At 43.9% G+C, this 15,116-nt stretch overlaps 1 protein-coding gene across 1 annotated transcript in view; it reads left to right on the top strand.

Annotated features, from left to right (window-relative positions):
* The window catches only part of CYB5A (cytochrome b5 type A), a 28,299-nt gene extending 16,346 nt beyond the window's left edge, over window positions 1–11,953 (top strand). The window contains exons 2-5 of the mRNA XM_070420466.1: window positions 3,291–3,419; window positions 5,355–5,384; window positions 9,020–9,054; window positions 10,682–11,953. Coding sequence (XP_070276567.1) covers window positions 3,291–3,419; window positions 5,355–5,384; window positions 9,020–9,054; window positions 10,682–10,763 — 276 coding nt within the window. The 3' untranslated portion in view covers window positions 10,764–11,953. The remainder of the gene's footprint in view (window positions 1–3,290; window positions 3,420–5,354; window positions 5,385–9,019; window positions 9,055–10,681) is intronic.
* The last annotated feature ends 3,163 nt before the right edge of the window (window positions 11,954–15,116 follow it).

Raw genomic sequence — 15,116 nt, 5'->3', positions numbered from 1 at the left:
CAGATGTGACCTCATAGGACATGGGAGGATTGTCCATTGGGTTTGGGTCATGTTTTTTGTAATGATATAAGCCATTGAGCTTTGTAGTGTTAAACATAGGGCACCGTCTTCTCAGTGAGGTTCTTGGAACTTGTTGGTTATGAATAAAGCTTATCATATGGTCTCTGAGGCGAGGCTGTGAGTGTGGGGCCAACCCTGATAACCTTGTTCGCTCTCCCGCAGGAAGCAGGAGAACACCACCTGCACTCAGTATTTATCCTATTAAAGCAAATTCTTACCACTGCAGTATATTTCGAAAGAGGAAGGGTAGATGGGATCACGGCTCTGTCAGCTTCACAGGTGAAGAGGGACATGTTGGTCATTGGTTTTCAATATGTGGACTTTTCACAGCAGGTAACTCAACAGTGTTTACCTGGAAAATACTGTGGCACTGCTAATTAAACATGAAAGGAGAAGCTGAGCTTGTTCTGTTTATTAGCATTGTCCAAAGGACTGTCGGTATTGCGTCATCATTATAGGTATTTGGTGCCCAGTGAAAAAAATTTATCAAGTTTATAATATGTTCTTCCTTTTTGGACTCTTAGTTTTGTGTGTGTTTTTGTTTTTAGAAAACAGGGGATACACCTTTTAGATCATTGAGCCCCACACAGGCTCAACGAGTGCCATTAATTGGAATGACTGACCAATCAAAGGGAAGGGGCGACCTGCCCTCCCATCTGTCAGGCGTTGGGTATATGTATTGAGACATATAGTGAAGTCCACAGGCTTTCCTTTGTTGCCTGTCCTTCCACTGGAAGGACCTCTCCTTTTCTTGGCTTTATTGATACTCATTTACCACTTTTTGTTTTCTGCCTTATTTGCATTTCTCTCATTTTTGTATGTATCTGGCATACACGTAACTTTGATAAATCCTCAAACTCACAAGCACAGTTACAACTGTATTTCTCACATTACATAAAGTGTAACTGAAAAAGATTTTAAGAGACCGCTTCAGACCTTTAGTGATTGTAAAAGGACTGAAGCCATAAAATTATTCATTTGTGTTAAATTAATATACTGAAACGATCTGCATCACGAAAGGCCTTATTGCATTGTCATTATACAGGTAAGAACTAACAAATTCCTTACCCTTTAACACCCCAGGGCTGGCAAAATGTAATACTGGTGAGACTCGATCCTGAGACCTGCTACACAGAAGAGTCATCTGGTCCTTGGCCAGCTTCAGCTTTGATGTTGGCCATTCCTTCTTGGATAAGTCAGTTGACAGAAACTTGACAGGGGCTGCTGGGTGCACCCTGTCTGTCCCGCACATCCACCTCCTTATCTCCCACTGCCTTCAGCCTGCGCTGGGCTCCCATCACCCTCTGCCACCCTCATCTAGATAAGCTCACTGCAGTCTCCCAAATCCTCTCCTGCTCTGACAGCTGCTGTCCATGCTGAAGACAGGGTTTTAATTTTTAAATGAACCTGATTTTGTCACCTTCCCTTCTTAGAGCCTCTCAATGACTTCTCGTTGCTAAAGATGACAATTTCCGAAGAGGCCTGAGCTTTGTGCGCCTGCCCTGCCCTCTCCACCTGCTCTTTCTCCCTGGTCCTGGACCCACCTGCTCCCTCCTCTCTGGGAAGTTCAGACACACGGTCCTGCCCCTCACTCAGCTTCTTGGCTGTACACCAAGCATGTCAAACTCGTGGCCCGCAGGCCTCATGCCTCGTTTATTTGGCCCGTGTTAGCCTTTGAGTTTGACATGCTTCTCAGAGCAGTGGTTTTCACTTGAGTTGTAATCATGGAGAGCTTCTGTTGCGTCCCTAAGCAATTGTCAGGAGCCCTGACCCTCTGCTCATGGTGGAGCCTGGCATATTTGCTCTCTGGCACATAGCAACATGTGGTATGTGTTGAGTACATAATAATGCAAATAGCACATTATTTTCCCAAGTTCACATAGGAGGAGTAACCATTAGGCATACTGTCTCTGTACCATGTATCATCATCCGCTTTTTGTCTAACAAAGCTGTGTGCATAAGGTCGTGATCACAATTTTCTTTTTTAAACTATTCACATATATGCATATGTATACCCAGATTTCTCCGGATGGCAAAATTATGGGTGATTTAGGTGACTTTTATTTTCTTTTTGTGCTTTCCAATTTTTCTATAATGTAGATGGATAACTTTTATAAATAGTAGAGAAAAAATAAGTAAATTTGTTTAGCACTAGATATGTTTACACAAAAGGAGGAGAAACAGGTTTCAAAACAGAATAATTGTCCACATTTCTAAAGTGCTATGAACCTTTATGTCTTCCATTATTGGGAGGAATTAAGATGAGACTACAGTCAGTTGTGCAAGAGAGAATTGTTTTCTTTGGTTATTGGATACTTACAGGTGCTTAGCTCAAGGGCAGGTGAATTTGATCTGAGGTAATAATGAAGCTCAATTTATAAAGGTTTTTACCCCTGCAAAAAGATTTAGGATGATATAACCAAGTACTTTCTTTTTATTTGATCGAGAACTCCTTCCCTTGCTGTCACCCATATCCATGACTGGGCTCGTGTGTCAGTCTCTCCTTCCTGCATCATGACCATCCTTAGGTTTTACCAATTAAAGCAGCTAAGAGCACTGAAATGCTTTGATTGCACAAACGGCTCTTTAGACCCCTTCCCTGTGTAGAATTGAACTCCTTCCTCTTTGCTTCTGCTCCCTATCAATGACATGTCCCTATGGCAGCATCTTGAGCAAGTCACTATGATATCTGCTTGCATCACTTTTCCTTTTGACCAAAAGGTAAGTTCTGCAGAAAGCAGGGGACTCGCTTACCTGTCCATCATGCTGTCCCCTCTCTGTACTTGGCAGGTACACAGTGTACTTTTCAAAGATGAATTACATCTAAGGTTATGGTGTAGGTTCACACTTAGACCTAAGAGGTCAAAGGGACAGGACTCAAGACAAGTAGATTAGATAAAGACTGAGAAGAGCAAATTTGAGAGCTTTATGGGAAAGTAAAGACGACATTTGCCAAAGGATTGAAAATATCTGCCTAATGCTGTTATTGCCATGTGAATAACCCGGAGAAATGAACACCATTAGAGAAGGGTTCTACCGTACTTTCAAGAAGGGATTTGAATACAAAGGAGTATATTGTTTTCATCCACATTATGGATGAGTTATACTTACGTGTTGTCATCTGTGACTTCTGGAGTAACCTATTTGGTTAAATAAACTGGCCACTTCCTTGATCTCATTTGCTTGGAAAAATACTTACTTATTCTTATGTTTATAAATCTTTTGAACAGCATCCTGGTGGGGAAGAAGTCTTACGGGAACAAGCCGGAGGGGATGCTACTGAGAACTTTGAAGATGTTGGGCACTCAACAGATGCTAGAGAATTGTCCAAAACATATATCATCGGGGAGCTGCATCCAGTACGTGCTTTTTGGGGGCCTTTACTTCTTTCTCTTTAAGGCTATAGGTTGACATTACCCAAATCTGTAGACTTGCAGATTTAAAAAGGAATAAAGTAGAACAATTCCTCCCGATTTTACAACACCATCTTTGTCAGAAACAAATTGCCTAGAAGTGTCTTTGCATTTCCCCGGTTGCATTTTCCATTGGCATTTAAAGTCAGAATCCTCTAACCCCGAGGCCATGCCCTGGGGACAGTGTGTCTCAGACCCTGAAGGGTCACAGAGGAGCAAATTTTAGAAAGTGGAGGGTATAAACCAGGGGTGGGCAAACTTTTTGACTCGAGGGCCACAATGGGTTCTTAAACTGGACTGGAGGGCCGGAACAAAAGCATGGATGGAGTGTTTGTGTGAACTAATATAAATTCAAAGTAAACATCATTACATAAAAGGGTACGGTCTTTTTTTTTTTTTTTAGTTTTATTCATTTCAAACAGGCCGGATCCGGCCCTCGGGCCATAGTTTGCCCACGGCTGGTATATACCCAGTATAATTTTATTTTTTGTAGTTTTCTTTTTTGACCAAAATATTTTTTAAGAGTCCCCCTTCTATTTTCATTAGTTTGAGACTATTGTATTCTTAAAGAATGATTTTAATTAAGAAAAATCAGCTCTATTAAATGAGTAGACTCTGCCTTCTATAAAACTCCACCCCAGATCTTTGGGACCATCCCCGCTGGTGCTGGTTGATGGACTGGCCTTGAGGAAACACTCGCCTGATTCAGCTTTTATATCAAGCCAGGGCTGTGATATGAATGCAGGACCTTCCCTTGCATTTGTAAATGGCCATGTACAACTTCACTAGTCTGTCCACTGAAGTTATCAGGAAAATAGCTGCAAACTTGGACAGAAGCAGAGAGCTGCCCAGCGTCCTGAGCAGCGGGTGCTCCCGCCTTGTGGTGCGTGAGTGAAGGAAAGGAGAGAGGAGGCTCTTCAGGGAAGCCTGTAGATGGGACCGTTTAGAGCACTTCCACATTTCCATTGAGTTGGCAGTGGGGTTTGTGGAGGTAGGAATGGTACTTGGAGAAAATAGGCTTCATTTGTCTGGAGATATTATTCACCCACATACTTTCATCTTCATACTTCACCAAAGGGGGGGCAGTTTTATGGTAATCAGCGGGGCCTGCCCTTAAAAACGTTCCATCCTGTCCTTACTCTCCCTTCCAAACCTTGTGAGGGTAGAGTGCTGGCTTTTTAGGATGTGATAACAGCATTTTTGTCTTTTCTGCCTATGGGATTCACCTGTGGTCTGTTTTAGATGCACTTTATTTTGGACTGACTCAGCCAGAGGTTTAAGTAGATTATGACACTACAATTGGGAGATTGCAGGAATTCACTGAGGATATCACACAAATTGTACACACACATACATATATACACAATGCATATACACATACATATACACAATGCATATACACATACACACATACATATATACACAATGCATATATACACACATATACACACAATGCATATACACATACACACACATATGTAATGCATATATACATACACATGTACACACACATACACACATCTCAAAGGCAATTTGAGAGGATAGAAGGGAGGAATCTGATTACTCAGCTGCTCCCCGAAGTAAAGATCAGAATCCGAGTCTAATAAGTGTACACACATCAACATATAAGTATGACTATCATGGATACTGTTCTAAACCTGGAACTCTAGATCAAAATACCTCTCAGCACTTAATCAGCTAACAATTTTTGCAGTCAAGTCAGTGGGATCAAACTTTGTGTTTAGCAGCCTAGATAAATGAACCTGTAATGATAATTACTGAACAATAACATTTTTTAGAAATCGCAGTAAAATGAGCACTTTGGAAATGGCACCTTTGTAGACGTTTCCATTCTGTAATGTGTCTTGTTTTTTATTGCAGGATGACAGACCAAAGATAACCAAGCCCACGGTAAGTGTGACCATCTTGGTGTCTTGGTGGCCATAGTTATTGCCACTGTATCTCATCCCTGAAAACCGGAGGGCAAAGGTCTCTTACTGACCTGACTGAGGCCAACACAGGCGTGTTTCTAGGTTAAATGAATATGTAACCTGTTGGGTTGGCTCAACACACTTTTGTATTTGTATAGACCAGTCATTATGTTTCATTAGGAGAGTCGTGTGTTCTCATCATAAACTCTCAATACCTAAGAGAATTTTCCCATCATGATTATCAGTGGATAACTTTTGAAGAGCTAGCTCCTTTTTATAACTCGCACTGTGCCTTTGGAGTGAAAGATTTGACTCAGCCCTATTTTCAGAGAACTTAAAATCTGATTGAGCTGAGGTCTTAATGCTTAAACCTTTGAGGACACTTCCTATGTCTTCATCTCCACATCTCGGGCATAGTAGATGGTCAGTAAATCCTGGATAAAATTAATGTTATTTAAATTAAATGATTACTTTTTGGTGCATTTTTCCTTAGGAAAGGAAAATAATTCTAGTGATACTAATTTTGTGCCAGGTACTCTAGCCCTTCTCTCTGAGGTGGTCATCTCACTCATACTTGAAGATAAATCCATAGTAAGAAATGTGACAACCGCCCAAGTCCCTGAAAGGGCAAGTGGGAAAAATAGTCCAGGCCTGTAACTAAAGGACTGTGGGGGAAGTTTGCTTAAAACAAATGACAGAAAGTATACTTTTTCTGTTTTGGTTTATGTTCTTGGTTTTATTAGAGAGAACACAGCAGCAAGACTGCACAGGGCTTGTGTTAGGATCTGGTGAACTCATTTACCAGCTGTTACTGACAAGACATTGTCTAAATTTAACCTACAAGAAAATCAAGCAGTTAATCTAGCAGAGCATGAAGGGCCACTTTTACCTTGGCAACCCAGATAGTACAGTGAAAGTCTGTTTCATTTATATTCTCTCTTCCCCTATTCAAGGAAGGCTTAAGTTCAACGTTTGTATCTTTGGGAAGATAAAAAATGGACTTCAGACTTTGAATTGCCTCTGTAACAATTGCGTAGAATCCTTGCTGTTGGTTCATATGGCTTTAGCACCTTTTTTGAGGCTGCTTTTTGGACTGCAGAAATTCTGCGGTGCATGAAGTTTTTGCTTTTTCTCCAATGATGCATTTTTAAATTAACAAATCTATATCCAGTTTGCTTACATGGAGGATATTAGAGGTTGGAGTGCCTTTTCTTGGTTGTAGTTTTCAAAGCATTGCTGTATGTGTGACTTTATTTGGTTCTCAGGCATCCCTGAGAAGGTGAAGACTACGACACTCAGACCTTGTCCCAAGTTTGACCTTGTTCAAGGTCACACTGCAGCACCAGGGCCAGCACCCATTTTAGGTTTGCAGACTCTTAATCTTAAGCTTATGTAGGCTCTTGACTTCACTAATGAAAAGCATTAGTCTGACAATAGTATTTTAGGAAAGAGTTCCAATTGAGGAATGGGCTAAATTAGATGATTTTGATTTGCAAAAGCTCGATGGACTTTGCATGTCTTCATGTATGTACTGTGTTTAGAGGTTCCGGGAGGTAGCTTGTTAACCTGCCACCTGTTTACTCAAGGTCACAGAGTGAACCGGTGGCAGAGCCTGTAACAAAAACCATGGTCTTTTCTCCCTGTTTGTGGTTGACATATTGGTTAGTTACATACGAAAGCCGAACCTAGCCCCTTCAGAGCATTGGGTAAGAAAGACCATTTCCTTTTTCATCAATGGGCTAATTGGTAATTCAAATTGGCTTTATTCTCAAGCATCCTGGGGTAAGAGCCTAACAGTTAACAAGCAATCAAAATCGCATATGATCTCTTAAAGATCAGCTCTGTACAATTTCACTGTTGCTGCTGGTGGTGAGGACGTACCAGTGGTGTTTGAGCATCAGTGCTCAGGCCGAGTGGGCGGAGGGAGGCCAGGCCAGCTGTGTCCACACAGTTGCCAGCATGTTCGGTCAAGTGCATGTGCATGTGCTCCGTATAACAAAGTAACGGATGCGTGTTTGCCTGCTGTTTACTATTTCAGGCCTGACTTTCTGGTGTGACGATAATATTTTGCCTTCAATGAACTGTTGTGTTGCAGAGTTGATTATGTCTTTCTCCTAATAGCCAACTAGTATTTTTGCATATTCCATTTCTAAGAATCTTTGCTAATTTTACTTATGATATATACAATTTGAAAGATCACCTTGCAGTAGTTGTGAATACTTGTTGTAGTCTCAAGGATTGAACGTTGCTCAAAAAGATAAGAAATGTAAAGTTTTCTTTTTTAATGATTTATTTCCTCCCCCCCGTGTCAGGAATCTTAACGGCCATGTTCCCAGGTTGGTGGGTCTCTGAACTGCTTTGCTTGCTCATCCCTAACAGGTGTCCGCCCTTTGGCGGGAGCTTCAGCATGCCTGCTGTGTGGAGCTTCGCTTCAGTGCAGACCTGCACACCGCTGCTTGTGTTGCTAACGGTTTTTTGTTCTGCGCTTTGAGACCCTGCAGAGATGAAATGCTGCTGCCGCCTTATTTATGGCCCCCTTCCTCTGCTGTCCTAATGCTTTTGCTGGTGTGGATTTCAAAAGAATGCTTCTTAACACGTTTGCAAGCCTAGAAAAGTTTCTGAGTCACGAGGCCTTAGTCATTCGGCTGTTTGGGGAAGTGTGCATTTTCCAGAGCCATCTCAGTTCACTTTCCCTGTATGCCAAAAACTCTCAGAAGCTGCTGGGAGGTAGACAGGCCGGAACTGTGACAGACCCCAGCACACAGGGTGTCCTGGTCAGGAGGTTCTGGGGTGACAGTGTGAGGTCAGTCCCCAAGGCCTCCAGGATCTTTCTAGAACTGTCTTGTCAGAGCTAAAGAAAGGTTGCCCGGTGTGTTACAATTTAAATGGCGGTTCTTAATTTTTTCTTTTTGGTTGACATGTCCTTTTAATATAATTTGGGGACACTTTTACTTCATATAAGATATGAATGAGCCGAACCGGTTTGGCTCAGTGGATAGAGCATCGGCCTGCGGACTCAGGGGTCCCGGGTTCGATTCCGGTCAAGGGCATGTGCCTTGGTTTCGGGCACATCCCCACTGGGGGGCGTGCAGGAGGCAGCTAATCGATCTCTCTCATAGATGTTTCTGAATCTCTATCCCTCTCCCTTCTTCTCTGTGAAAAATCAATAAAATATATTTAAAAAAAAAAAAAAAGATATGAATGAAATAAATGTTTTTATTGAACGTTTCATTCATGATTTTGAAGAATTAAACTTTCTTTTTAAAGGTAATGATGGGGTTGTGTGTGTGTGTAAATCATATCTGTTGTCCTTTTCTACATTAAACTATTCAGATCTGTTGTTTACAGGATCTGTAGCCTATTAGTTTTTAACATTTTCTTTCAAATTCTCTAGGTTATGTTCATAAGTAACTTAAATGTAGATCAGTCTTAAAATTCTTCAGAAAAAAATGGTGAAATTAGGCATTTTAGTGAAAAGAAGTATATGATGTAATTTCCCCTTTCAATATCTTTTTGAAGAATGCAGTAGATGAAATACTGTGATCTTATTATAAAACAGGTTTTTCAGTCAGTTGTTCCCCTTAACTTACTTTACTTTTTTTTCTTGCGTTTCAGGAAACTCTCATTACTACGGTTGACTCAAATTCTAGGTATGTGGTACTTTCCTTTTAAAATTATTGTCATCAGAAGGCTCCTAGAATCAGAGTTGGACTAGAGGCCCGTCCCTGACTTCAGGGCCTCTCTGATGCTCAGGCTCTCATGGAGCTCCCCTCAGTGGGCATCTAGGGGTCACCTCCACTCAGCACCCAGACTGCTCAGGGCATTCCCTCCTAACCTGCACACAGCTCAGACCGAGAGTCTCCTTTCCCCACAGGGCAGTCGAGGGCTGCACAACCTTTTAATCTCCAGGCAAACATTTTATCTCCTTCCTTATTTGATTGTGGTCAGTTCCTTAAACTGCAGTGATTCCATCTCTCTAAGCATGGCTCAGTTTTCCGTGGCCCTGAAATTGAACCCTGTCATCCAGGTGTGACCCAAATCACTTGTTCTGTGGACTAGATTTCTTCATTTTAGTCCAAGATTATGGGAACATTTTTGGCAGGTCTGTCGTATTGACTTGTATAATTTCCACCATATATATTTTTTTTGGACCTGAGCTTAAAACCACAGATTTATGCCAATTTTATTTCACCCTGTGAAAATTAATTGCCTGGGCTGTTGGTGTTCTGGTCCCTTCCTTGCCTCCAGGCAGTACCACGCCTTACTCTTTACTGCCACATTGTTCCTTCCAAAAGGGAAACTAAAACCCCACCAAGATGAAAATCACACCTGTGATCCTTCTGCATTGAAATCTTTATAGTGACATGGTCTTTGAATGGGTTGATGTGTGCAGAGGATTGATGGATGGAAAGTGTATGGCAAAAAATGGATGTATTACATAGATGTTGTCTGGCTTTATTCAGATTCTAAAACCTATATATTAATTTCTGTTTCCTAAGAAATGATAGATTCAAATCTAAATTGAAGACCTCCCTAGCTCTGCCCCTGATTTGATCTGTAATCTGTTATTTATAGTAGGTCCAAAATTCTATGCCTCAGGACTGATCACTAGGTCAGTTAGGCATTTTTGTGAACTTACATACAACTGTGGGCCACATGTGGTTTCTCAACACGCTAAGTCTGCTACATGCGTGTAAAGATTAGATTTTCCAAACAGAGTACAAGCGGTAGAGCTGTGGTGCTGGTCAATCTTAATCAGCCTTTGGTTCAAAGCCCTTACCTTTCCTTCCAGCTCAGGGTGCCGGATTTGCCCTTGGCAATAGCGCTTGCCAAAGGCTCTCCCAAAAGGGGAAGCTTGTCCTTCTGGTTCTCAAGCTAGTGCTGTTTTCAGTTCTTAATAAATGTCTGAAACTAGAATAAAACCTGTAAGGACTATTCCCTTTGTGAATTTGTGATACATAACCCAGAGTTGATGCCCTTTAGGTAAGTCACCAGTCCTAGATCGTAACATCTTTTGGGGGAGTGATTCATAGCTGTTTGTATACGTTTATAGAAGGAGATATAAGTGGAACTGGGGGGTGTGGGAAGAGGTCATTAGTTTTCTTATAAAGCTAGAACAATAGCGGAATTGGCCAGAATGCCAGCTCACATCACTTTTAGCAACTCAGAGTGGTCTTTCATGGAGAGGTTAGAGATGATTTCCATGGTAGCTGGAAGGTGCAGAGACTGTGTGACCTGCATCAAACACCATGAGGTATCATTGCTGTTCCTTTCTAGCTGGTGGACCAACTGGGTGATCCCGGCCATCTCCGCACTGGTCGTGGCCCTGATGTACCACCTCTACATGGCGGAAGACTAAACACCCCTGCAGAAGCCGATGGAAGAAAAGGCTGCCTTGGATCAGGAAGAAAGAAGCCAGTGTTAGCTGCTTCGACGAACAGAAACCTTCACCTGAAAAGTAATCTTAATACACCTATTTCCCTCTCCTACGTTAGAAACAAACCAAGTCAAAAAGAACTGTTCTGTTCTGTCTACCCTTGAACTTTCGCATTGTGCCTTCTTCCTCACCAACTCTTTTCCAACGTCCCATGACTACGTGATTTACTCACTGTAGGCACGATCTTTCAAAAATGCACCTGGCTTTTCAAATATTCCACCCTGTGTGCCTGTCAATGTGGGATGTAATTGTCTTTAATGTTTCAAATCTCTGTCTAGCGGAGTCATTTAATGTGTTAATTAAATGAAGGTTTGTATGATGTGAGGAAGGGAATATCTAGTTGAAAACTTGGTATTGCATGTTTCCCATTTAATTTCTTTCTCAAGGAAATTAAGAAAGGCCCTGGGTACGATAGCCTAAGGATTTCTAAAAATTGTTCTACCTGAGATGATCAAAAGAGAAAGTGGAGATTTCTTCTCTTCTTTGTTTAAAAAATACCAGCAACAAAAAACAAACTTGAAACCCATGAGAGGACATTACAGCTGTCCCTTCTCTCAGCTCCAAAATATCAGTCCAAAGTTTTTGGTTTTATAGGTTCTCAAGGTGAAAACTGTTTGTGTATTCTTGCAAGGAAATGCTGATTTTCTAATCCATAAAAATACACATTTGAAAGAGATTGTGGGACATTTGGAATCTGATGTTTGAAGGCGTTGAGCTGTTGGAGATGAGCCTTGGGGGATCTAGCAGGGCTCCGAGGACTGAGTGGCTCATCTTTGATTATTTTCTCTGCCCCATGCTTTTTGTCTTTCAAAGTGGAAGCTGGGGGATGAATCTGTAGACACTCAGTACTCTAGTTAGCTTTGACTGTGCAAGTTTCCATGGGCATGCTAGCTGACTACAGAGGTGAGGGTTCTTCAGAAACCACTGACACATTGAAAGGAATTTTTTTTTTTACTACAGAGAATAAATTTTTATAACCACTGACATGTATCACCCTTTGCATCTTCTGTCACTGAAAGTTAAGGTTGGAGCAAATCTAGGGGGTGGGAAAGATGCTGTATCATGTGGGAATCCTTTACTCAGATTTCAATAAACGAATGCCTGGAACAAAATCACGCCTCCTGTGATGGCCTTGTGGTGCTGATGTTTCCTCTGAGTTCCGGGACATCACCGACATCAGAGTCTGGGGGCTCCAGTCCACACGTGCTGCCTTGGCTTAATCATGGGTAGCTAAGGAGTGAACTAGAATGACTGTTAGGACCTGCATTCTGCTTTTTGACACATAACGAGGATTCCCATGTCCAGTTTCTCAGTTTTTCCTCTAGGAACGGAGAGAGGTTGGTTAACTGCTCAAGATGTGTTTTTCAGCATCATTATTGTAGGTGTGTCTGCAAAAGGAGCAGTAAGACCAAAGGGATTAAAACAAGGAATGAGTGCTCGCCACCAGGGCTTTCTGTAATCTCAGAACACACTCCTAGGAACTGTTGCTAATGGAGACCACACGGCGTCGCCATTGGGGAGAGGAAAGCTGGTGGGAGGCTTAAAAACCTTTTCTTGAGTATGTTCAAGTTTTAAAAGTTATGCCAGGTGAGGTATTTCTTCTTTCATTTATATATATCTAAAAAAAGTTTAGTTATGGCTTTGCTTTAGTTCTCTAAAGGATACACTCAAGAACTTCATTAATACTAGAGGTCATAATGGTAATTTTATTATTCATCTTGTATTATTACTGTGTTAATGAAAATTTAGATGAATACAATTTTATGTACTGTAATTACAATTTATAAGGTTATGTGTTTATATGTAATACTAGAGGCCCGGTGCACAAAAATTTGTGCACTGGGGGGGGGGGGGGGTCCCTCAGCACGGCCTGTGCCCTCTCGCAGTCTGGGACCCCTCAGGAGATAACGACCTGCTGGCTTAGGCCTGCTCCTGGGTGGCAGAGGGTAGGCCCAATTCCTAGGTGCAGCCCCTGGTTGGGCTCAGAGCAGAGCTGATTGGGGAGTTGGGGCGCCGCCCCGTGTCACACTCAAGGCAGGGTCGATGGGGAGGTTTCAGCGCCACCCCCTGTCACGCACAGAGCAGGGCCAATCAGGGGGTTGGGGTGCTGCCCCCTGTCACGCACAGAGCAGGGACCATCAGGGGGGTTGGGGCTCCATACCCTGTCACGCACAGAGCAGGGCCAATCAGGGGGTTGGGCACTGCCCCCTGTCATGCACAGAGCAGGGCCGATCAGGGGGTTGAGGAGCTCCCCCCTGTCACGCACAGAGCAGGGCCCATCAGGGGGTTGGGGAGCTCCCCCCTGTCACGCACAGAGTAGGGCCGATAGGGGAGTTAGGGCACCGCCCCCTGTCACACACAGCAGGGCAGATCAGGGGGTTGGGGCGCCACCCTCTATCACCCACAGAGCAGGGCCGATCAGGGGGTTGGGGCGCCGCCACTGTCACACTCAGGGCAGGGCTGATGGGGAGGTTATGGCTCTACCCTGTCACACACAGAGCAGGGCCCGTGGGGGGGGAGGGGGTTGGGGCACCGCACCCTGTCACACACAGAGCAGGGCCGATCAGGGGGTTGGGGCGCCGCCCTCTATCACCCACAGAGCAGGGCCGATCAGGGGGTTGGGCCGCCGCCACTGTCACACTTAGGGCAAGGCCGATGGGGAGGTTATGGCTCTACCCTGTCACACACAGAGCGGGGCCTGGGGGGGGGGGAGGGGTTGGGGCGCCTTCCCCTGTCACACACAGAGCCGCAGGGCGATCAGAGGATTGGGGAGCTCCCCCCTATCAGGCACAGAGCAGGGCTGATCAGGGGGTTGGGGCGCCTTCCCCTGTCAGGAACAGAGCAGGGCAGATAGGGAGGTTGTGGCCCCGCACCCTGTCACACACAGAGCTGCAGGGCGATCAGGGGGTTTGGGCGTTGCCCCCTGTCACGCTGATCCAGGTGCTGGGAGGCATATTACCCTTTTACTATATAGAATAGAGGCCTGGGGGTTGCCCCTGATGTGAGGCAAGCTAGTGTGGTTTTTTCAACTAGATATTCCCTTCCTCACATCTTTTGCCCCTGAAGGGTGTCCTGGATCAGGGTGGGGGTCCCCACTGGGGTGCCTGGCCAGCCTGGATGAGGGGATGATGGCTGTTTGTAGCTGGTCACACACCCTTCAGGGTGGGGGTCCCCACTGGGGGGTGCCTGGCCAGTCTGGGTGAGGGGCTGAGGGCTGCTTTCAGGCTGGTGGTTGTTGACTAAAGCTCCCAACCGCTCCTTTTTTTTCTTTTTTCTTTTCTTTTATTCTGGGCCAGCTTTAGCTCTGGCTCTAGCTCTGAGGCTTCCGCTGCTGAGCGTTCTATAATCGAAACAATGTATAACTTCAGCTCTGAGATCCCAGCCTTCTATATTTGTTACAAAACTTCAAACTGCCGGCTCAGAGGCCGGCAAGTTAGGCGGGGAACTTGGAGTCTGCAGTTACTGGAGCAAGCAAGCCTCATGTTCACTTCCAGCTGCCTGGCTGCCGGCCACCATCTTGGCTGACAGTTAATTTGCATAAGGATATGCTGATTAGCCAATGGGAAGGGTAGCGGTCATACGCCAATTACCATGTTTCTCTTTTATTAGTGTAGATTACTGTCGTTTTTCTTAACTGACACTTTTGAGCACTTCCTGGATGCCAGACACTGCCCTGAGTAATTGACATGAATCACATCCTTCTGTCTTTGTAATTACTGCCAAGTCTTGTTTTGCAATAGCACAGCTAGGATAGCAACCTAAGTCTGTGTGGCTCCAAATACATTTCCTTTGACTACAAGACTCACTGCATGTTTACATGCATATTGAAAGACTTCTACCAGGGTGGGCTCCATGCTATGCGCTCCGAAGGATGCACGGGAATGGATGCTGGGAGCTTCTATCTCATCACGGAGGTAAACACCTGCACAAACCACTGTGAGAGGAGGTGTACCAGGAGACTATAGAGCAAGTCCTAGGATGCTGCAATCCCAGAGGTATTCCATTGTGTAAATGTATCATAGCTTTTTTATCCACTCATACTGATGGGCCCTTGGGCTGTTTCCAGATCTTAGCTACTGTAACTAATGCTGCAATGAACATAGGGGTGTACATATTATTTCGAATTAGTGTTTTGGGTTTCTTAGAATATAGAAGTGGAATCGCTGGGTCATAAGGCAGTTCCATTTTTAATTTTTTGAGGATTAAACTGCATACTGCTTTCCACAGAGGCTGCATTTTGCATTCCCACCAACAGTGCACAAGAGTTCCCTTTTC

This window comes from Myotis yumanensis, unplaced genomic scaffold (genome assembly GCF_028538775.1).
Source record: "Myotis yumanensis isolate MYYU_CA2020_CCGP unplaced genomic scaffold, mMyoYum1.0.hap1 SCAF_7, whole genome shotgun sequence".
NCBI lineage: Eukaryota > Metazoa > Chordata > Mammalia > Chiroptera > Vespertilionidae > Myotis > Myotis yumanensis.
Note: the sequence above shows the minus strand (reverse complement) of the source record. Positions and strands in the feature narration are given on the sequence as shown.